Source organism: Chiloscyllium plagiosum, unplaced genomic scaffold, assembly GCF_037043375.1.
Source record: "Chiloscyllium plagiosum isolate Xiang-an unplaced genomic scaffold, Cpla_swu_hap1 HiC_scaffold_7, whole genome shotgun sequence".
Classification (NCBI taxonomy): Eukaryota; Metazoa; Chordata; class Chondrichthyes; order Orectolobiformes; family Hemiscylliidae; genus Chiloscyllium; species Chiloscyllium plagiosum.
Window position 1 is genome coordinate 69,647,712 of NW_028270145.1, and position 22,512 is coordinate 69,670,223.

The 22,512-nt window shown below is 40.6% G+C and overlaps 1 protein-coding gene across 2 annotated transcripts in view; it reads left to right on the forward strand.

Annotated features, from left to right (window-relative positions):
• ttc21b (tetratricopeptide repeat domain 21B) overlaps positions 1–22,512 on the forward strand; it is a 110,852-nt gene that overhangs the window by 62,125 nt on the left and 26,215 nt on the right. For both annotated transcript variants that reach the window (XM_043693904.2, XM_087989109.1), the window contains 6 exons: positions 258–446; positions 1,625–1,735; positions 7,555–7,636; positions 9,089–9,239; positions 14,211–14,372; positions 16,876–17,071. In XM_043693904.2, the coding sequence (XP_043549839.1) occupies positions 258–446; positions 1,625–1,735; positions 7,555–7,636; positions 9,089–9,239; positions 14,211–14,372; positions 16,876–17,071 (891 nt within the window). The remainder of the gene's footprint in view (positions 1–257; positions 447–1,624; positions 1,736–7,554; positions 7,637–9,088; positions 9,240–14,210; positions 14,373–16,875; positions 17,072–22,512) is intronic.

A 22,512-nucleotide genomic window follows, 5' to 3' on the forward strand; every position in this document is an offset into this window, starting at 1 on the left:
CTTTGGAAAAATGTGACAACAAAAAATCTGCTTTAAATTTAAATTATTCCTTAATGTTCAAGTACACCCTCGAGTGGAAAAACAGTGTTATTTTGTAATAACCCATTTGTCTTACATAATGCATATGCTTAGCAATTAAAATGTGAACACTTCTGTGTGTATTATATGCGTCTGATGTATATTACTAACTTATTTCATGTCATTTTAATATTCTGCTAATTGTTAGTCTTTTTTTATTCTTACCATTTCCTGGATAGGCAAGGGAGGTCCAGGCTCAGGTGTTAAAACGAGTTCAACTAGAACAGGCTGATGCAGTCCCTCACCAAAAACAACTTGCAGCAGAGATCTGTGCTGAAATAGCAAAGCATGCGACAGACCAGCGAGACTATGAAAAGGCAATTAAGTTCTACAAAGAGGCACTTGTCTATTTTGAGAATGACCATAAGGTTAGTTTGCGGTTGCTAATTTATTATATGTGGTGACTTCAAAAAATTCCAAACTATGGCTTCATTTCACAATGCAAGAATGTGTATGTTTGCATAGATCTCTTGGAATGTGAGAATTATATTGAATACTACATTGAGATATTTAGAAAGTTTAAGTAAGAGCTGTTAATTATCCTGCCTGAAACCACTAAAATGAAGCTGTCTGTGAAAGCATTCCATGTTTGATTACTCTATGCAACAGTACAAAGTGGAAAAATGATCGACCTGGAAGCAAATTTCTTTCTCGGTCATTGCAAGGCAGCTCACTAAAGCCGTATTTTATCACAAAGTAGAGACTAAAGTTTTGCTTAAAAGTAATTAATGCTGCTCCCAGCAGTAAATTGTCACAGGTTAGGTATCAGGAATGTTGATGAGTGTACAGGAATCACGGTATCCCATAAATTCAGCTGAAAGTCTTGAAAGGCTCTAGAATTTTTTTTAAAATGAAAGACAAATGCTTAGTTATAAATAACTGCTTCCTGTTTTTGGCTCTGGCTGAGAGACTGTCTGTTAGGAGGATTATATGGGAAATGTTTTCCTACTCAACTCTTGCATCTGCAGTGAAATTTCAAACTAGAATTTCAAGGAATATATTGGAAATCTTGCAAGTGAAGAAGTTGGTCATTTGAGATGATGGTGTCTTTAAGCTCACAGATAAATCTAAAAATCAGGCCTCATCGTCTGAAGTTGAACCTTTCTGTCTGATTTTTTTTTTAAATTGTCAAAAGGTGAATAGCAACTGTAAATATTTTTTTCCGAAAGTCTGTCTTTCTTATGCAACTGAATTTCCAAACGACATGTGAATTTACAACAGTCATGGCAAAATGCAAAAATCTTAATAGAAAATTATTTTTATTGTACGTATTGTAATATTTGTAGATATACACCTCAAATATGTCACTGATATTTACCAGCCTGTCAAATCTATTTTGTAGTGGTGACATTATCTTGAATTTCATTAATAGCCTTGGAATATTCACATGTATTCAAAAACAATTTGCTTTAAAACAGTGCTAACACCGTTTCCTCAGAAATCGAAATGAGTCAAAGTCTTCCATTGTTGTGAAATAATGTATAATGGTCCACCAGATATCTTGTATTGTTATGTTACGTTGTAATTTTATTGCTTTCTGTGTCAGGTGATGCTAGAACTTGCACAGCTGTACCTTGCTCAAGATGATATTGATGCCTGTCAACATCAATGTGCAGTTCTTCTGAAAAGTGATCAAGATAATGATGCAGCTACTATGGTTAGTAGAGATAGAGCATAATATTTGAAATAACTGAGATATTACTGCTATCGCTGATAACTTTTAAAGTTTTGGACCTTTGTCACTCAACTATATGTTGAAGACTCAAGTGTTCATTTAGTTTTTTGTTACCCTTTTGTGTCCCATCAATTATCTATTATTGGAAGAGGAATAATGTGTATGCCACAGAAGATGGGACTAGATCTTTGTGAAAATATTCAAAATAGACATGAGACAAAACCTTAAACCCTTTAACTTAATTATCAAGAAATCATCTACAGTATGCACAGGGGTTAAATGACTAAACTTATTTCAGCAAGTGGTTTTTCTTCATGGAATTCACATTACGTTAGCAGGGCTAGTGCCAACTTCCCATCACAAATGACATGCTACTGAATTAATAAATTAACCCTTTCTAACTAATTTTCAAATAAGCCAGGTAATGAAGTCATGTGCTATCAATCATTTGTTAATTGGTTACACCCTCATAATCTTAACTTCATTATCTATCTTTACCTCTTTCTTTTGTCACCCCACTTCCTGGCTATGCATATGCACAAAAGTTAGTAAAGAACTATAATTAAGCAAGAATGATAAACAGAAAACTGCAAATGGAAGATTTTAGCTTCAAAGCACTACCCAAATTGTTCAATAAATCCTTATTTTGTAAAGGAATACTTTCAATTCTTGAACAATTTTAGCAACACCTAGGTTAGAGGAGTTCATTTCAAATAACCCTGTTGGCAACCTTAATAAACTCCAAAGCAATGTTGCACTATCACTTGGATATACTAGCTTTTCCATTGATTCTTTAGCTCCTCATTTTTTGTTACCACCCAGATTCAGATAGGCAGAACATTCTTATGTCACCTTGAATATGCTGTCTCCAGACCTGTGCTCTAAATAATAAGAAATTGCTGAAAAATCTCAACAGTTCTGGAGACTGGTTAATGGACACAAAAAGTTGATTCTGTTTTCTCTCTATAGATGCTACTAGATCTCAGAAAGTTTTCCAGAAATTTCTGATTTTGTTTCTAATTTCCAGTATCCACAGTTGTTTTTTTTCTTGTCCTGTGGTCTAAATATTCCAGTAAAGGAAATAATTTGTTTATGTAAACATTCATTTTAACCATCATTAGCCCTTTCCTTTTTAGCAATATGCCTGATGCCTGAATCCATTTTGAAGATACTTTTAAAGCAATGTCTGAGATGTTGCACCTACTTTCTGTGTGAATGTGGCTGATAGTGATTGTAGAGTACAATCTTTATAGATTGTGATTTAGGAGAAAAGCAGTTACAGGACTGTGCCATTTATTTCAAGCTTCCATTAAAGGATTAGCACTGACTATCAAGATGCCTGCAGCTCTCGATTGCTCCACTTCCCTCTTCTAGCATGTAACTTTGATTTAATTGTTGGCATGAAATTGATCAAAGAAGCAAATGCTATTGTAGCCTGCAGAACCAATATCGTTATTCTGTTTCTCATTAACTAGCAAAAGCTCTACATTAGGATTGCCCAATTCTATAAAATACTGGATATTTGTCTGTCCATTTGGACCACTAGATCCAAAGCTATTGCTTCCTCGAATAGCAATGTGTCAGCCACGGTTTAGCAGCATTATCAACTTTCAGTCAGAAGGTATGGATTTAAGCCCCAGTCTAGTTACTTGAATACATTATCCAGATTAATACTTCACAGTAAAGCAAGGGAATGATGCTTCATTGGAAGTGTATTTTTCAGACAAGGTATTAAACGAAGATGAACATTGAAGATCATGTGTTATTTAAAGAAGAACAGGCCTTTTTTTCTGGCCACTAGGCCAATACATATCTTTTGACCAATGTCAGAGTAATTGATTCTGTCATTCATTTTCATTGCTTTTTGTGAGAGTTGCTTCTGTGCACAGTGGCTGCGACATTTCTTACAACAGTGACCACAGTCCAAAAGTATTTCATTGCCTACAAGACATTTTGATACATAATTTCATTATGAAAGTAACTATATACAAATAAAAAATCATTCATCAGAAGATATTGAAGTTTGCTTCCTGTGCAGGTGCCAAAGTGTTTTCATTGCACCATTTGTCAGACTTACTCCAAAGCTGAGGGAGATGAGAAAATTAGCCCTTGGATGATAGTATACCTTTTTAAGCTCAGCTGTCCATCCAGCACAGAAAAAGTGACTCTTAAGCTATGTCAACAACATCTTCTTATTTTCAGTCTAATTGTAAAACTGAATGGAAAACCACTTAAATGGGTAATAAATAAGAAACATATAGTGTGAATTAGAATTATATATCAGCCAGTCTTGAGCAGGGCTAGTTACTTACCAGAAGGATGTTAACAGGTCATTTGGGTGGGTTTTTAATGAGTACTAGCTACCAGGCTATTGAATTCACTTTCTCAATTTGCTGTGTGAAATTGAAATCTCAAGACTGACTGCAAAGGTGCCGTCAGTGTGATGGGTTGAAGTGTGCCTATTTTGACACAAGAACTATCAGTAATAAGGGTGACGAAGTTAGAGTATAGACTAGTACTTGGAAATATGATGTTGTGGCTATTACAGAGACTTGGATATAGGCAGAATGGTTGTTGGATATTCCAGGGTTTAGATGTTTCAAAAGGAAGTGGGGGGGGGCGAGGTAAAAGAGTGGGGGAGTGGCATTGCTAATCAGGGATAATATCACAGCTGCAGAAAGAGAGTCAATATGGCTGGAAATCAGAAACAGGAAAGGAGCATTCACTTTATTGGAAGTTTTCTACAGATCCCGCCAGTAGCAGCAAAGACATAGAGGAGCAGATTGAGAGGCAGATTTTTGAAAGGCGTAGAAGTAACAGGGTTGTTGTCATGGATGACTTTAACTCCCTAATATTGATTAGAACCTCCTTAGTTCAAATAGTTTGGATGGGGAAGTTTTTGTCAGGTGTGTCCAGGAAGGGTTCCTGTCTCAATATGTAGATAGGCCGACGATAGGGAAGGCCATATTGGATTTGGTGCTTGGCAGCGAACCCTGCCAGGTGTCAGATCTCTCGGTGGGAGAGCATTTTGGTGATAGTGATCATAACTTCCTGACTTTTACTATACTCATGAAGAGGGATAGGAGTAGACAGTATGAGAAAGTATTTAATTGGGGGGGGGAGGAAATTACAATGCTATTAGGCAGGAAATAGTGTGTCTAAATTGGGAACAGATGTTCTCAGAGAACTGAACAACAGAAATGTGGAGGTTGTTTAAGGAGCACATGCTAATAGTGCTGGACAAGCTCATCCCACTGAGGCAAGGAAGGGATGGCAAGTTGAAAGAACCTTGGATGACAAGGAATGTGGAACATTTTGTCAGAAGTAAGAAGGAAGCTTACTTAAGGTTGAGGAGGCAGGGATCAGACAGGTCTGTAGAGGGTTACAAGGTAGCCAGGAAGGAACTGAAGAAAACTGAGGAAAGCTAGAATGGGGCATGAGAAAGCTTTAGTTGGTGGGATGAAGGAAAACCTTAAGGCATTCTACATGTATGTGAGGAACACAAGGATGACCAGAGTGAGGGTAGTGTTGATCAGGGATAGTGGAGGCAACTTCTGTCTGGATTTGGAGGAGGTAAGGGAGGTCCTTAATGAATACTTTACTTCAGTATTCACTAGTAAGAGGGACCTTGACGTTTGTGAGGACAGTGTGATACAGACTGATATGCTTGAACATGTTGATGTTAAGAAGGAGGGTGTGCTGAAAATCTTGAAAAACATAAGGATAGATAAGTCCCTGGGCCGGATGGAATATACCCAAGGTTACTATAAGAAGCGAGGGAAGACATTGCTGTTCCTTTGGCGATGATGTTTGCGTCCTCACAGTCCACTGGAGTAGCGCCAGATGATTGGAGGGTGGCAAATGTTATTCCCTTGTTCACGAAAGGGAATGGGGTAACCCTGGGAACAACAAACCAGTCAGTCTTACATCTGTGGTGGCCAAATTATTGGACAGGATTTTGAGAGACGGGATTTATGTTTACTTGGAAAACCATAGCTTGATTAGATGGTTAACATGACTTTGTGAGGGGCAGGTCATGCCTCACAAACCTTATTGAATTCTTTGAGGATGTGACAAAACACAATGATGAAGGTAGGGCAGTGGATGTGATGTATGTGGATTTTAGCATGGTGTTTTATAAGGTTTCCCCATTGTCAGCTCATTCGGAAAGTAAGAGCATGGGATACAGGAAAATCTGGCTGTCTGTATACAGAATTGGTTGGCTTATAGACGACAGAGGGTGGTAAATGTAAATTATTCAGCCTTGCGCTTGGTGACCAGTGGTGTTCTGCAGGGATCAGCTCTGGGACCTCTGCTCTTTGTGATTTTTATAAATGACTTGGATGAGGAAGTGAAAGGGTTGGTTAGTACATTTGCCAATGACACGAAGGTTGGTGGAGTTGTGGATAGTGTCGAGAGCTGTTGTAGGTTAATGGGATGTTGACAGGATGAAGAACGGGCCGATAAGTTCAACCTGGAACAAAATGATTCATTTTGGAAGGTCGAATTTGAATGCAAAATACAAGGTTAAAGGCAGGATTCTTGCTGGTGTGGAGGAACAGAGGAATCTTAGCATCCATGTCCACAGATGCCTCAAAATTGCCACCCAAGTTGATAGAGTTGTTAACAAGGGGTATGGTGTGTTGGCTTTCCTTAGCAGGGTGATTAAGTTTAAGAGCCCCGAGGTTATGCTGCAGCTCTATAGAACCCTGATTAGAACACACTTGGAATATTATATTCGGTTTTGGTCACCTCATTATCATAAAGTTGTGAAAGCTTCAGAGAGAATACAGAGGAGATTTACCAGGATGTTGCCTGGACTGGAGGGCAAGTGTTATAAAGAAAGGTTGAGGAAGTTAGGGCTTTTCTCATTAGAGTGAAGAAGGATGAGTGGTGACTTGATAGAAGTGTACAAGATGTTGAGAGGCATAGATAGAGTGAATAGCCAATGATCTTTTTCCAGGGAAGAAATGGCTATGCCGATGGGGCACAATTTTAAGGTTATTCGAGAAAGGTTTAGGGGAGATGTCAGAGGTAGGTTCAAGTTCGGCACAACATTGAGAGCCGAAGGGCCTGTACTGTGCTGTCCTGTTGTATGTTCTACGTTCTATTGTTAATCCAGTCTTGCAGTTATTGCATTACTGAACCATGTGTGATATTTTTGTAGTTGTGTATGCCTTCATTTAAGAGAGCAAGGTAGAGAAGGTACAAGATTATAATAGTACTGAGTTTGGAGCTGTTCTTCAGCTGTATGTTCTTCAACACCAGCTTTTGTGTGTCTCCAGTTATATCCAATGTAATTTCTTACATGGCTTATAGTTTCTGGGCCCTCATCAAGTTTGGGCATGAGTTTGGTCTTATTGTGTTCTGTCTAATCATGCATACAGAATAGTAATCTTGCAAGTTGTGAAGAATGTATGGTACCAAAGATGTGTCAAACCTGGGATCTTACTTATCCAGAATTATCATTAGTTAGGATCATAATATTATGAAAACACAGAGAACCACCAACAAGGCAATCTCTTGATGTTATATTAAAGCAACAGCAGCATCCTTGGAATTCTCCTTCTAATATTCTGGGTTTCTCTCTGGTAGAATATGGAGGATCCCTCCATTCAAAGAGCAGATAAAATCCTGCAGTCATTTGTAGCTTCACTGTTCTTCTGAAATAAATCTAAGCTTTGTTAGATTGCTGGAAAAAAGCTTTTGTAATGTTTTTAAGCAAATCTTATCCACTATTTGTCTGGCACATTCTGTGTAATGTTTATTTAAATTAAAATAATTCTGATGTTATGTTATAGATGATGGCAGATCTGATGTTCAGAAAGCAGGATTATGACCAAGCTGTGTTTCACTTCCAACAACTTTTGGAACGCAAACCAGGTAAATGTAGCTGTTTATTGCTTTATAGTTGTAATATTTTGTAAGCAGGCTGTCTTGCAATAATATTGAAGAATATTAGAACCAGTGACCTAAAGTTGTCTTTGTGTGTCTAATTCTGCCAGCAGAATTATGAAAAATATCATACTTTCCTGGCCAGAATTTTATCAAGAAGGTGGGGCTAATTGAAATCTGATTTGAGGAATGCAATGTTGTTATTCATCTCGAGAGAACTAGAATATAAAGACAGGGATGTACTTCTGAGGCTTTATAATGTCTGGTCAGACCACATTTAGAGTATTGTGAGCAATGTTGGGCCTCATACCTCAGGAAGGATGTATTGGCCCTGGAGCAGGTCCAGAGGAGGTTCACAAGAAAAGATCCCAAGAGTGAATACAAATCTATGTTCCATTTCATAACTGAACAGTATACGTTCTAGATGACTTGTAAATTTGGGTCTGCCAGTGAGTCTTAATCTGGTACATTGGAGCCAGCAGTTCCCTTAAATATTTTTGTCATAATCTTCTTGTGAATATATAATGGATTATTGGAAGGACCTGGGAGTCAGAGTCGAAAAGAGTGGCACTGGAAAAGCACAGCAAGTCAGGCAGCATCCAAGGAGGAGAGTCGACATTTCAGGTATGCTTTTTCAATGCCACCCTTTCTGCGACTCTGACTCTCCAGCATCTACAGTCCCCACTTTCTCCTAGAATCTGGGAGTATAAGTAGAAGGCTTTCTGCTATTTATTGCCCAGACCCATGTGTCTTACACAATGTACTCATTCTATCTCTGGCAAGGTTGACCAAGTTAACAGAAGGAAAGATGTCACTTGGTTTGATAAATAAGCTACTTTATCCTACACTTGGCAATACAACTTATGATTGAGTAATCCTTGGTACAACCTTTTTTTTCACACTAGTCACTATGTTATCACAAAAATAAACAACAGTTTTGCTGTGCCATTTTATGGGGTTTTTTACTTCATGTAAAATCAAAATAACCCTGTCTATGGCAAAGGTTGTCCATTCGTCACCTAACTATTGTGCTAATACCTGCATCCTGAATTTTATGAACTATTTTCCCTCATCAAGTGGGTTGGTTCGTCAGCAATGGGGTTCTCCATATTTCACAGAATAATATTGTCTTGCTAACAACTTGGCCATTGTTTGGAATTTCTGGTAAAACAATCAGCATCTTGCTTTTTAAATATTTCTTTGGGTCTGTTGTGTTTGGTTAGTATTTGCTCATAAATGTTTAAATCACGAATGACCAACATGTTTTAACTGATAATGATCAAAAATCTTTAATTTGGAGATGCTGGTGTTGGACTGGGATGTACAAAGTTAAAAATCACACGACACCAGGTTATAGTCCAATAGGTTTAATTGGAAGCACACTAGCTTTCGGGGCGACCCTCCTTCATCAGGTGATAGTGGCTTGCACTTTTTTTTTAGATAATTTTATGACATTAGCACGTTTGATCGATTTGTTGAGAAGAGCTGGAAAACTGGAAGAAGTTCCCAGATGCCTTGACATGGCTGAAAAACACACGACAAGACCAACTTCTGAGCCTGGCTTTAATTATTGCAAAGGGTTGTACCTCTGGTAAGTTGTCCTGCAATTATGATTAAAAACCAAAGTTCTAATGGCTCAGTGCACAAATGAACATCACAAAGTCCAGGAAGGTTGCAAGTTTGATTTGGCATTTGCTAGATTTATCAATTACTGTCAAAGAAACAATAATGATAATAAATTGATCTTTACTTCGTTTATTGAAGTGGAAGGTGAAATGCATTAAGAGCCATAGAGTAGCTATAAGCAAAGCCATTTTCTCACAAAGAGCACCAACAAGCAGGTTATCAGCTCTATTCAGATGCAGTACCAGTGTCTGAACCAGATTAGAGTACTCCACAGTATCTTGTGCATTGAGGTGTTTACTGCTGTCTCCAGAACTTGACCCTCCAGAGGCGAGTGAACCTTGAAAGGAGTGAGATGCTAAATGGACCTAGCTAGGGAGATGAAAGAAGAGAATATTGCAGAAAAGACTGCTGTTCAGGGTGCCGGGAAGCTGAGTAGTACCACTTGGAGTCATAGAGTCATAGAGATGTACAGCATGGAAACAGATCCTTTGATCCAACTCGTCCATGCCAACCAGATATTCCAACCCAATCTAGTCCCATCTGCCAGCACCTGGCCCATATCCCTCCAAACCCTTCCTATTCATATACCCATCCAGATGCCTTTTAAATGTTGTAATTGTACCACCCTCCACCACTTCCTCTGGCAGCTCATTCCATACACATACACCCTCTGCATGAAAACGTTGCCCCTTACGTCTCTTTTATATCTATCCCCTCTCACCCCAAACCTATGCCCTCTAGTTTTAGACTCCTCCACCCCAGGGAAAACACTTTGTCTATTTATCCTATCCATGCTCATGATTTTATAAACCTCTATGACATCACCCCTCAGCCTCCGATGCTCAAGGGAAAACAGCCCCAGCCTATTCAACATCTCCCTATAGCTCAAATTCTCCAACCCTGGCAACATCCTTGTAAATCTTTTCTGAATCCTTTCAAGTTTCACAACATCTTTCCGATAGGAAGGAAACCAGAATTGCATGCAATAGCAACGGTTCTCCTTCAAGATCCTCTGCTCCACGCTCACAGCAATGCGCCAGCACCTAATCTCTCTACAGTCAGCCCTGCCTCAGCTGAGGGCCACACTCTCTCAGAATTGCAAAGGACCCACTCTGTACTACATCCTCAGGAGAATTCATACTCTCAACAAACAGTATTTCAACTCCATCTCAAACATCAAAAACTGTAAGTACAACAAACTTTTATCTACCCACCTCCATAACCAGCACTCCTCAAACATTCCAGTAGATTCTGCTGGCCTCTGGAACTGCTCAGACGCCATTAGCCATGTGGCTGGTGCAGCTGCCACCCCCACGCTGATTGTTGATGTCACTTCCGCCCCCATCATGGACACTCCCACAGCCACTTCTGCCCTTCACAATTCCTCATGCACCACACGTGACATCACTTCTGCCCCTCGCTGATGTCACACACTCAGTGACTTCTGCCCCTCACTGCCGTGTTTTCCACCACTTCTGCCCCCACAAACGCCACTCACCTGCATTCTGCTGACATGCCCCCCACTGATCCCACTGTCACGATCCCCACCCCCCAGAACCCTGAGGGGAACACCACCCCTGCTCATGACTCTACCCCCATTCTACCCACCACCACACCCACTCCAGTTACAGGCTCCGCACCTCATCCACATCCCGCACCTCCGCCCTCAGACCCCACCCCTCCAACCGTAACAAGGACAGAACACCCCTGGTGCTCACCTTCCACCCTACCAACCTTCACATAAACCAAATCATCCGCCGACATTTCCGCCACCTCCAAAAAGACCCCACCACCAGGGATATATTTCTCTCTTCACCCCTTTTCGCCTTCCGCAAAGTCCGTTCCCTCCGTGACTACCTGGTCAGGTCCACGCCCCCATTACAACCCACCCTCCCATCCTGGCACCTTGCCCTGCCACCGCAGGAACTGTAAAACCTGCGCCCACACCTCTTCCCTCACTTCTATCCAAGGCCCTAAAGGAGCCTTCCACATCCATCAAAGTTTTACTTGCACATCCACTAATATCATTTATTGTATCCGTTGCTTCCGATGCGGTCTCCTCTACATTGGGGAGACTGGGCGCCTCCTAGCAGAGCGCTTTAGGGAACGTCTCCGGGACACCCGCACCAATCAACCACACCGCCCCGTGGCCCAACATTTCAACTCCCCCTCCCACTCTGCCGTGGACATGGAGGTCCTGGGCCTCCTTTACCGCCGCTCCCTCACCACTGGACGCCTGGAGGAAGAACGCCTCATCTTCCACCTTGGAACACTTCAACCCCAGGGCATCAATGTGGACTTCAACACTTTCCTCATTTCCCTTTCCCCCACCTCACCCTAGTTCCAAACTTCCAGCTCAGCACTGTCCCCATGACTTGTCCAGACTTATCCTACCTGCCTATCTCCTTTTCCACCTATCCACTCCACCCTCTCCTCCCTGACCTATCACCTTCATCCCCTCCCCCACTCACCTATTGTACTCAATGCTACTTTCTCCCCACCCCCACCCTCCTCTAGCTTATCTCTCCATGCTTCAGGCTCTCTGCCTTTATTCCTGATGAAGGGATTTTGCCCGAAACATCGATTTTGCTGCTCGTCGGATGCTGCCTGAACTGCTGTGCTCTTCCAGCACCACTAATCCAGAATCTGGTTTCCAGCAATGCAGTCATTGTTTTTACCTCTTAAGCTCGCATCCAATCATTTATATAATGATGAATAGTCGTGGACCCAGCACCGATCCTTATGGTACTCCACTGGTCACAGGCCTCCAGTCTGAAAAACAACCCTTCACCACCACCTTCTGTCTTCTACCTTTGATTCAGTTCCATTTCCAAATGGCTGTTTCTCCCTGTGTTCCATGAGATCTAACATTGCTAATCAGTCTACTATGGGGAATCTTGTCGAATGCCTTACTGAAGTCCATATAGATCATGTCCACCGTTCTGCCTTCATCAATCCTCTTTGTTATTTCTTCAAAAAACCCAATCAAGTTTGTGAGACATAATTTTCCATGCACAAAGCCATTTTGACTATCCCTAATCAGTCCTTGCCCTTTCAAATACATGTACGTCCTGTCCCTCAGGATTCCCTCCAACAACTTGCCCACCACCGACGTCCGGCTCACTGGTCTATAGTTCCCTGGCTTGTCCTTACCACCCTTCTTAAACAGTGGCATTCGAAACTCTGGGCTGGTTGGTGACTATGTCAGTGGACTCTGCTTTGGGCCAAAACATACAGGGGTAGAATTATGCCATTTGGCGCATTGAATCCTCTCTGTTGCATATCATGGCTGATATGTTTCTTAACCCCATTTTCTGTCTTCTCCACATAATTCTTGATCCTCTTACTAGTCAAGAACCTACCTATGTCTGTCCAAAAGACAATCGATGACTTGGCCTCTGCATCACTTTGCAACAATAAGTTTCACAGATTCACTACCCGCTGGCTGAGGAAAGTCCTCTTCCTCTCGTGTCTAACTCGAGTCTTAGTCTGCCCTACCGGTGGAAACATCTTCTCCATGTCCACTCTATCCAGGACTCTCATTCTGTATGTATCAGATCTCACTCCCCATCCTTCTGAGCTTCATCGGGTACAAATCCAGAGTCCTCAACCTTTCCTCAAATGACCATTGGTCTTCATTCCCAGGATCATTCTTGTGAACCTCCTCTGGACCCCCTCCAAGGCCAGCGCACCATTTCTTGGATACGGGGTCCAAACCCACTCACAATATTCCTGTTGTGGTCTGACCAGACTGTTATACAGCCTTAGCAGCACTCGGTCTCTCAGTTTATCCATGTTTCGCCTGAGTATTCTCGCTCAACAGGACTGCATGCTCCATAATGTACTTTGATCTGTGTGTGTGAGAGAACATAATTAGAAGTACAAATTTGATTAGATCCACTGATACCACCAATGCATGGTACTCATCCATCCGGGTGGTCCCTTTGGCTCAGTTCAAAGACTATTGCTTTGCTTCATCACTTTTTCTTCTTTTGAGTTTTGCATTGAAGCGATGAATGCTCGGACAAAGAGAATCATGTGTTAACTTTTATGGTTTTACTAAAAGTTTTAAAAGTGCACATTTACAAGGGAAACTCCAGTGACCACTGAGTGCTCTAACAGACATTTGGTCTCTGTTTCCTGCTGCTTGTATAGGTGCTCCCCTTGTGACTACAGGTTCAGGGGAGACAGACTGTGGTACTTGTCGAGTGTGGTACTGGAAAAGCACAGCAGGTCAGGCAGCATCCAAGCAGCAGGAGAGTTGCGTTTTGAACAAAAACCCTTTATCAGGAATGAAGCTGGGAGCCTAGGGCATGGAGAGATAAATGGGAGGGGTGACGCTGGGAGGGAAGGTCTGTTTGCATCTGAGATTCCCTTGGCGATCATCTGCTTCATTAAGCTGCTATTTGGGATAACTCCAGAGGTTACTACTCTGACGTCAGTGCGGGAATAGCACTGGCACTGGGCCCTGCTGTAGAGCTGCTCCCTTAACCAGAATGCTGTAAAGGGTGGTATCCTCCCACTCTTTGGTAACTGTCTTAGTCTTTGGATGGAACTCTGTATTGTGGGTGGAGAATGAATTACAGTGCAACAAGCATCTAGTTGATGTATCTCTGTGCCATTAGTTCCATTCTGTAGTCCATGCTATTGAGCGTGGCACAAATCCCGTTCATTTTTGTGTGCTGTCCCTGCAGCTGCTTCGACTGCTACTGCATATGGCTCCACATGATTTTGGTCTCTCTCCCTCAACAAAAGAGCTTATGTGTTGAAAGCCACGAGCTATGGTGATGTAAATGAGTTGAATGGATGACTCCTCCTTAGCCCATTTGCTCATTCTGCCTTAGAGAACTCAGGTGTTGGTACAATAATCACTATCACTTTTGAAACAAGTGTTCTTTCTTAAGAAGGAATATTTGTATTGTTCTATTGTGTCTAGGTACACTGGAGAACCAAATGATGCACTTCGACACTTCAATAAGGCTCGCAAGGACAGTGATTGGGGGCAAAATGCAATTTATAACATGATAGAGATCTGCATGAATCCTGACAATGATACCATAGGAGGTGAAGTCTTTGAGAACTTGGATGGAGATATGCGGTGAGAGTAAATTACCAATTATTTATCTTGTATGTTTAGGAGTGTAAAGAGTAAGCCATATGGCACTTTGAGCTTGCTTCACCATTCAATCAGACCTTGGCTGATCTAGTTATGGTCTGAACACCACTTTGTTGCATGCTTCCCTTATCCCTGACTCCCTCACCTATCAAAAATCTATCTAACACAGTCTTGAATAAATTCAGTGACCCAGCTTCCCCTGTTTTCTGGGGAATTACAGATACTACTTAAGGACTAGTGATGATTTAACCTGAGGGTCACCACACCTTAGGCAAGGGAAGAGGCTGAGAAGGAGTGTCCTTCATGTTAACTTCAGCTGGTGCGGGAATTGAACCCATGCTGTTGGCGTCACTCTGCATTACAAACCTGCCATGCAGCCAACTAGGTAACCAATCCCCACAGATACTAATAGCTGATGAGACAATAATTTTTGTAAGCTCTGTCTTATAAAGGCAATGTCTTTATTCTTAAACTATGTCTCCTAGTACTTGCCTCATCCATGGGAGGAAGCATTCTCTGAGTATCCACCCTGTTCAAATCTTACATGTTTCAAGAAGATCCTTTTTCATTCTTCTACACTCCAGAGAGTATAGACCCAACCTGTTCAACCTTTTTTTTTGAAAAGATAAGCTGTTCAACCTAGAAATGGATGATTTGAACCTTCTCTGAACTGCATCTAATGCATTCAGGTCTTCAAATAAGGAGACTAAAACTGTTTGCAATATTCCAGACCTGGCCTCATCAAGGCCCTGCACTATAAAACATTCCTACTTGTATATTCCATTTCCTTTGCTATAAATACCAACATTTTATTTGACTTTCTAATTATCTGCATAATATCTTTTTGAGATTCATGTGCCAAGTCAAGTAGATCCCTCTGGAACACCATGTTCAGCAATCTCTCTTTAGTTAAATAGTCTATTGATTTATATTCTTCCTACCAAAGAGCACAAGTTTCCACCTTCTGCATTATTCTCCATCTGCAGTTTGTATTTTTTCCTTTCTCTTAGTCTCTCTGCATTCCTTTGCAGACTCCCTAACTCTTCTTGACAACTTGACTATCATCAGCAAACTTAGCCAGTATGCATTTGGTTCTTTCAAGTATTTAATACATGGCACTCTATTTGTTACAACTTTTCATCCTGAAAAAAAATCATTTTTATTCATGGGATGTGGGTATCGTTGGTTTATTAACCATCCCTGATTTCCTTTGAGAAGGTGGTCGTGAGTTGACTTCCTGAACCACTGCAGCCCATGTGGGTTAGGTACACCAATAGTGCAGGAGAATCAACATTTCGAGCATAAGCTCCTCACACCTGATTCTCCTGCTCCTCGGGTGCTGCCTGATCGGCTGTGCTTTTCCAACACCACACTCTTTGACTTTGATCTCCAGCATCTGCAGTGCTCTCTTTCTCCCACACCAGTTAGGGATCGAGGTCTAAATTTTGACCCAATGACAACGGTGTTATTGTTCCAAGTCAGCATGGTATGTGGTTCAGAGGGAAACTGCAGGTAGTGATACTTAGACATCTTTCCTTGCCCTTCTAGGTGATCAGGGGTTTGGAAGATACTGTCTGAGAAGTCTTAGTGAGTTACTGTATGACATTTTATATGTGGCACAAATACTGCCAGTGGTGGATGGGGTGCCAGTCAGGTGGGCTGCTTTATCCTGAATGGAGTTGAGCTTTGAGTGTTGTTGGAGCTGCACCCATCTAGGCAAGTGGTAATTATTCTATCATATTCCTGACCAATGCCTTTAGGTGGTGAATAGGCATTGAGAAGTCAGGAGGTGAGTTATTTGCAGCAGAATTCTTAGCCTTAGACCAACTTTTGTAGTTACAGCATTTATATGGCTGTTCTAATTATTCCACCTCTCTGATTACTGTTAACTACCCAATCAATCTTTTATCCATGCTGCTAAATTACCCCCAGATCATGTGCTCTTACCTTACGTAGTAACCTTTGATGTGGCACATTTTTGATAGGAATAAGAATAAATGTTGATTCCTTTCAAATTGCATATTCAGTTTTAGTTTAGCATTGTTTTTATGTTTTAGTTTAAATTTAATTAAATATAATAATCAATTATTGCATCAAACTATTGACTTTATCATGTTTGACCGTTTGAAGACTAAAATCTCGAACAGTGAAATTAACTTTCCCAGTTTTGTTTGGGCTTATGAGGGAGAAAAAAATATAATTTTGCTTATTTATAACCTGTGTAATTGTTTTTCTGTAGGTTTTAGAGTGCCAAATTATTTGTAGTTTGTCTACTGGTAGATTGCTAGTTGGTTATTGTAATTTATCAATATTCACAATGTTTGGATGCTTTGCATATGCAGTTGCAAATGCATATAAATGATCTTCTACTTAAATGTGAAACAGTACAATTTTACAGTAGCAAAGACTAGTGCTCGAAAAACACTGATCAAAATGAAGTAAAAAGTTTTGGATGTTTTACTTTGGTTGCTTTTGTTGCCAATAGAAACTCAACTGAAAAGCAGGAGTCAGAACAGTTGGCTGTGATGACAGCAGAAAAACTATTGAAAGAACTCAAACCTCAAACAATTCAAGGCCACGTCCAGTTGCGCATAATGGAAAGCTGCTGCCTCATGGCAACAAAGCATAAAGCAAATGTGGAACGAGCTCTCAATGTCTTCACAGAAATAGCAACGGCTGAGGTTAGTCTTGTACAAATTTCAAGATATTAGAGTGGAGAAGCATTTTAGTAAACTGAATTTATGTGTTTCTGAAATTATTTTAGAGATTTTCTTTCCATTACTGTATTGGAAGTCCATTCTGTGCATTGTTCACATTTTGTGTGTGGAATTTAACATTTCTTATAAAAGATTGAAGAGAGACCTGAGAGATTGAAGAGAATGTTAAATGGATGATTTTGTGCCTTGTGTTGTGGGGGTTGGGGTGGCTTTAGGTGTCAAAACCGAAAAAGTAGCTTTGTGACTCTCATATACCCCTTTCCAACTTGAACTGAAGTTGTAAGGACTAGGATTGAGTGCGTGTGTTTGTTGGGTAAGAAAGTCTAAACTTTTACATTGTAAAACTTTGTACTTTAGACTAACTTAGTTTGTATTAGGCATCATACTGAAATCTGAATGAAAAATTCAGTTTAAATTCTGTAGTTGTCAGCCTTAAGCAGGGTTTTCTTTTTTAAGCATACCAGGAAGGAAGCAGCTTAATTAAAAAACAGCTGAGACTGGATCCTCATTAAGTGACTCAGATTTCCTGTTTGTGTTGGGAGCATAAATGAGTCGGCAACTTAGCGTGACATAATCTTTGACACTGTAACATGCAATAAAGTGCTAGAATTGAACACATCAAGACATTAAGTGGAGGAAAGTATGAGGTGTTTGTTTGCTTTTGCCTGAACAAAACAGCTGTGGATAGAACATAGAACAGTACAACACAGGACATGCCCTTCAGCCCTCCATGTTGTACTGACCTTTCATCCGATTCTATCTTCCATGTGCCTATCCAAGAGTCGCTTAAATGTCCCAAATGTATCTGACTCTACTACTGCATTCCATGCACCTACCACTCTCTGTGTAAAGAACCTACCTCTGAAATCTCCCCTAAACCTTCCTCCAATTATCTTAAAATTACACCCTTGTGATAGCCATTTCTACCTTGGGAAAGAGTCTCTGGCTATCCACTCTATCTGTGCCCCTCATTATCTTGTATACTTCTGTCAAGTCGCCTCTCATCCTTCTTGGCTCCCATGAGAAAAGCCCTAGCTCCCTCAACGTTTCTTCTTAAGACATTCCTTCCAGTCCGGTCAGCACCCTGGTAAATCTCCTATGCACCCCCTCTAAAGCTTCCACATCCTTCCTATAATGAGGCAACCTGAACCGAACATAATATTCCAAGTGTTTTCGAACCAGGGCTCTATAGAGCTGCAGCATAACCTCACGGCTCTTAAATTCAATCACCCTGCTAATGAAAGCCAACACCATAAGCCCCCTTAACAATTCTATCAGCTTGGGTGACAACTTTGAGAGATCTATGGATATGGACCCCAAGATCTGTCTGTTCCTCCATACTTCCAAGAATCCTGCCTTTAACCCTGTATTTTGCATTCAGAGCTGACCTTCCAAAGTGAATCAATTCACACTTTTCCAGGTTGAACGCCATCTGCCACTTATCAGCCCAGTTTGTATCCTGTCAATGTCCCATTGCAACCTACAACAGCCCTCCACACTACTCACCCACCCTTCCACTTCCTCATCCAAGTCATTTATAAAAATCATGAAGAGCAAAGGTCCCAGAACCGATCCCTGTAGAATACCACAGCTCACCGAGCTCCAGGCTGAATACTTTCCATCTACCACCACCCTCTGTCTTATATGGGCCAACCAATTCTATATCCAGATAGCCAAATTTCCCTGTATCCCATGCCTCCTTACTTTCAGAATGAGCCTACAATGGGAAACCTTATCAATCGCCTTGCTAAAATCCATGTACATGACATCCACTGCTCTACCTTCATCAATGTGTTTTGTCACATTCTCAAAGAATTCAGTAAGGTTTGTGAGGCAAGACCTGCCCCTCACAAAGCCATGCTGACTATCTCTAATCAAGCTATGGTTTTCCAAATAATCATAAATCCTGTCTCTCAGAATTCTCTCCAATACTTTACCCACCACATAAATAAGACTGTCTGTAATTCCCAGGATTATCCCTTTCTTGAACAAGGGAATCTCATTTACCACCCTCCAATCATGTGGCACTACTCCAGTGGACAGTGATGATGCAAAGATCATTGCCAAAGGTGCAGCAATCTCTTCCCTTGCTTCCTATAGTAACCTATTGTATATCCCATCTGAGCTGAAAATGTGTTGCTAGAAAAGCGCAGCAGGTCAGGCAGCATCCAAGGAACAGGAGAATCGACGTTTTGGGCATAAGCAGGGCTTATGCCCGAAACGTCGATTCTCCTGATCCTTGGATGCTGCCTGACCTGCTGCGCTTTTCCAGCAACACAGTTTCAGCTCTGATCTCTAGCATCTGCAGCTCTCACTTTCTCTCAAAGACTATATCCCATCTGATCCAGGGGACTTATCTATCCTTATGTTTTTCAAAATTTTCAGCATATTCTCCTTCTTAACATCAACTTGTTCGAGCATATCGGTCTGTTTTATGCTGTCCTCAGAAACATTAAGTTCCCCTCAGTTGTGAATACTGAAACAAAGTATTCATTAAGGACATCTCTTATTTCCTCTAACTCCATTTGCAAATTCCCTCCACTATCCCTGATCCCCCCTACCCTCACTCTCATCATCTTGTTTCTCACATAAGAGTATAACGCTTTAGGGTTTTCCTTAATCCTACCTGCTAAAGCTTTCTCATGCCCCTTCCAGCTATCCTAAATCCATTCTTCAGCTCCTTCCTGGCTACCCTGTAACCGTCTAATGCCCTGTTTTATCCTTGCCTCCTCAACCATAAGTAAGCTCCCTTCTTCCTCTCAACTAGATTTTCCACATCCTTTGTCACGCAATGTTCTTTCAAACTACTATTCCTCCCTTGCCTCAGTGAGACAAACCTGTCCAGCACTATCAGCAAGTGCTCCCTAAACAATCACCACACTACTGTCGTGCATTTCCCTGAGAAAATCTGTTCCCAATTTAGATGGCCCAGTTCCTGCCTAATAGCATTGTAATTCCCCTCCTCCAATTAAATACTTTTCCATACCATCTGCTCCTATCCCTCTCCATGACTATCGTAAGTGCTCAGCAATCTGATTAAAGATGTTAACAGGGAAGTAAACTTTCGTTATAATGATTTTGTTCTTTTTTTTTGGCTTAACTTGTGTTGGTTTTAAAACTTTCCCAATCCTCTGATTTACCACAAATATTTGTACAGTGTATTTTTTTTTTCCCTTTCAACGATACTATCCTTAAATTCCCTGGTTAACCAAGATTGGTTTATTCCCTTTCTAAAATCTGTGTTGTTCACTAGTACACATCTTTGCTGTGCATCTGTTTTCTCCCATTGTTCATCATGCATCTTTCTGCTAAACCTCTTATGCGGATGCTGTGGCTTTAAGAGGTGTTTGGTCCTGGATTCTTTTTGAAGAGTGGTTTTAAGACAGAGATGCCAAACAGTCTATGAGAAGATAAATAACTTGTGAAGTCTTGGGTGTTTTTTCGTAAAAAGTTAGAACAATAGAAACAATCTGAACGGGTGTAGTCAAATTCCCGCAGAACCAGGATCTTTAGTTTAGCTTTTAGCAGTTTCTGTTGGTTGAAGTCGAAGCTATTTTTACCCTCTCTCAATTCCAGCCACAAACTGCGGGTTCTCTGCTGCTACGGAAGTTGCAAATGAGACAATCTGTGTCTGAATTTGTCTTTTTCCAAGGGTGTGTTTATGAGATATTACTATATTGGAACAGTTAATTAGTAATAGTTACTGTATCTATTATTCTGCTAAGTTTTCCAATAGAGTTAAGTTATTCCAATCCCTTTGTTGTTTTGTTGCATTTTAACTGTTGTGAATGAATAAAGGGTGTTTTCCTTTAAATCTGATGGTTTGACTTATCAAATTGCATCTGGAATGCAACACCTTACAATTGTCTTTAAAATAAGAAAACATTAGGGTTTAAACAGTCTTCTGAATATTTTGAGGGAGTTTTATCTGGTCCATAACACCCTTTCCCAGTCTACTCCAGCCAGCTCCGCTCTAAATCCTTGAAGTCATCAATTTTGCTTTACCATTCTCCCCCTTCATTCTGATTTGCTTTTTTTTTAATATTTGTACACTCTGTTCCTTCCTGCCACACATTAACTAAATAGCTGTCCTCTAAATCCTTCTTCAGAACCCTCTCACACTCCAGTTAACTTAAAACCTTCTCCATAACCCTAATTATTCAATTTACCAGGACTCTGGTCCCAGCACAGTTCAAGTGAGGGTCGACTTACTAGGGTAGCTCCCTTCTACATCAGTGCAGGTGTCAGTATCCCACGAATTGAACCTATTCCTTTCACATCAATCTTTGAGTCAAGTATCTATCTTTTTGATGATAACTACCCAATGTCAGTTTGCCCATGGCTTAAGCAGTAATACAGAATTAGTACCTTGGAAGTTCTGTTCTCTTATTTAACTCCTAACTTCAAAATCTTTCAGCAGAACTTCATTTCTAGTCCGAACAATGTTAATAGGACCACCATGGATGACAGCATTGGATCCCTCCTCTTCCAGTCCAAATATGTCTCCATCCTCAAAGAGTTGTTCTAAACCCAGGCACCAAATCGGCAACACAGCCTTCGGAACTCATACTATTTGTTGCAGAAAACAGTCACTAACCGCTTAATTATACTGTTCCCTACTCCAAATTGAATGGAATTCTGTGCCACAATTAGCCCATTCAGCGCATAATGCTGGCCATTGTCCACACAGCTTATAGGAGCCTTGTAACTGTTGTATAATTACAGAGTTCAAAGCTTCTTGAATGCTACACCTTGGATCCTTATATCTGCCTCACCTGCAGACACACTCCTTTGTCCCTGATCACAGACCAAATTTAAAATATCTAATCTGAGGGATATGATCACTTCCTGAAGTAAAGTGACAGGTAACTTTTCCCCAGTCTGATGTATTGCAATGTCTGTAGCTTGAACTCCAGCTCCTCAACTTAGTTCCAAGATTTCTCAAGTTTAATGTACTTACTATAGATATGTTTGTTCTTAATCACCTTAATGTCCAGCAACTTCCAAATCACTCATCCATCCATCACTATCATATTATATTTAATTAATTTGTTCATTGCTCTCATATCACTGTTGTTTACACATTGATTTTTGTTTTTCCACATCAACATCGATCTTATATCTACCGAGCAAGAATTACCTGTCATAATTCGAGAGGCCAAGAACTATCCCAAAAGTCACTATTTAAAGTAAAAATTAAAACTTTTTTTTTAAAAATCAAACAGGAATAATTAACTAACAATTAATTCCAACTCTAACTTTCTCTAACCTATCTTTTACTTTCCCTTCTATATTACTGGTCTGATAAAAAAAACCCTGATTAAGATTTACCAAAATATTCAAATTTCAAAACCAGCAGCTGACAAATTTTCTCTTTGTATCTTCCTCTATCTTCTTTTCTTCTT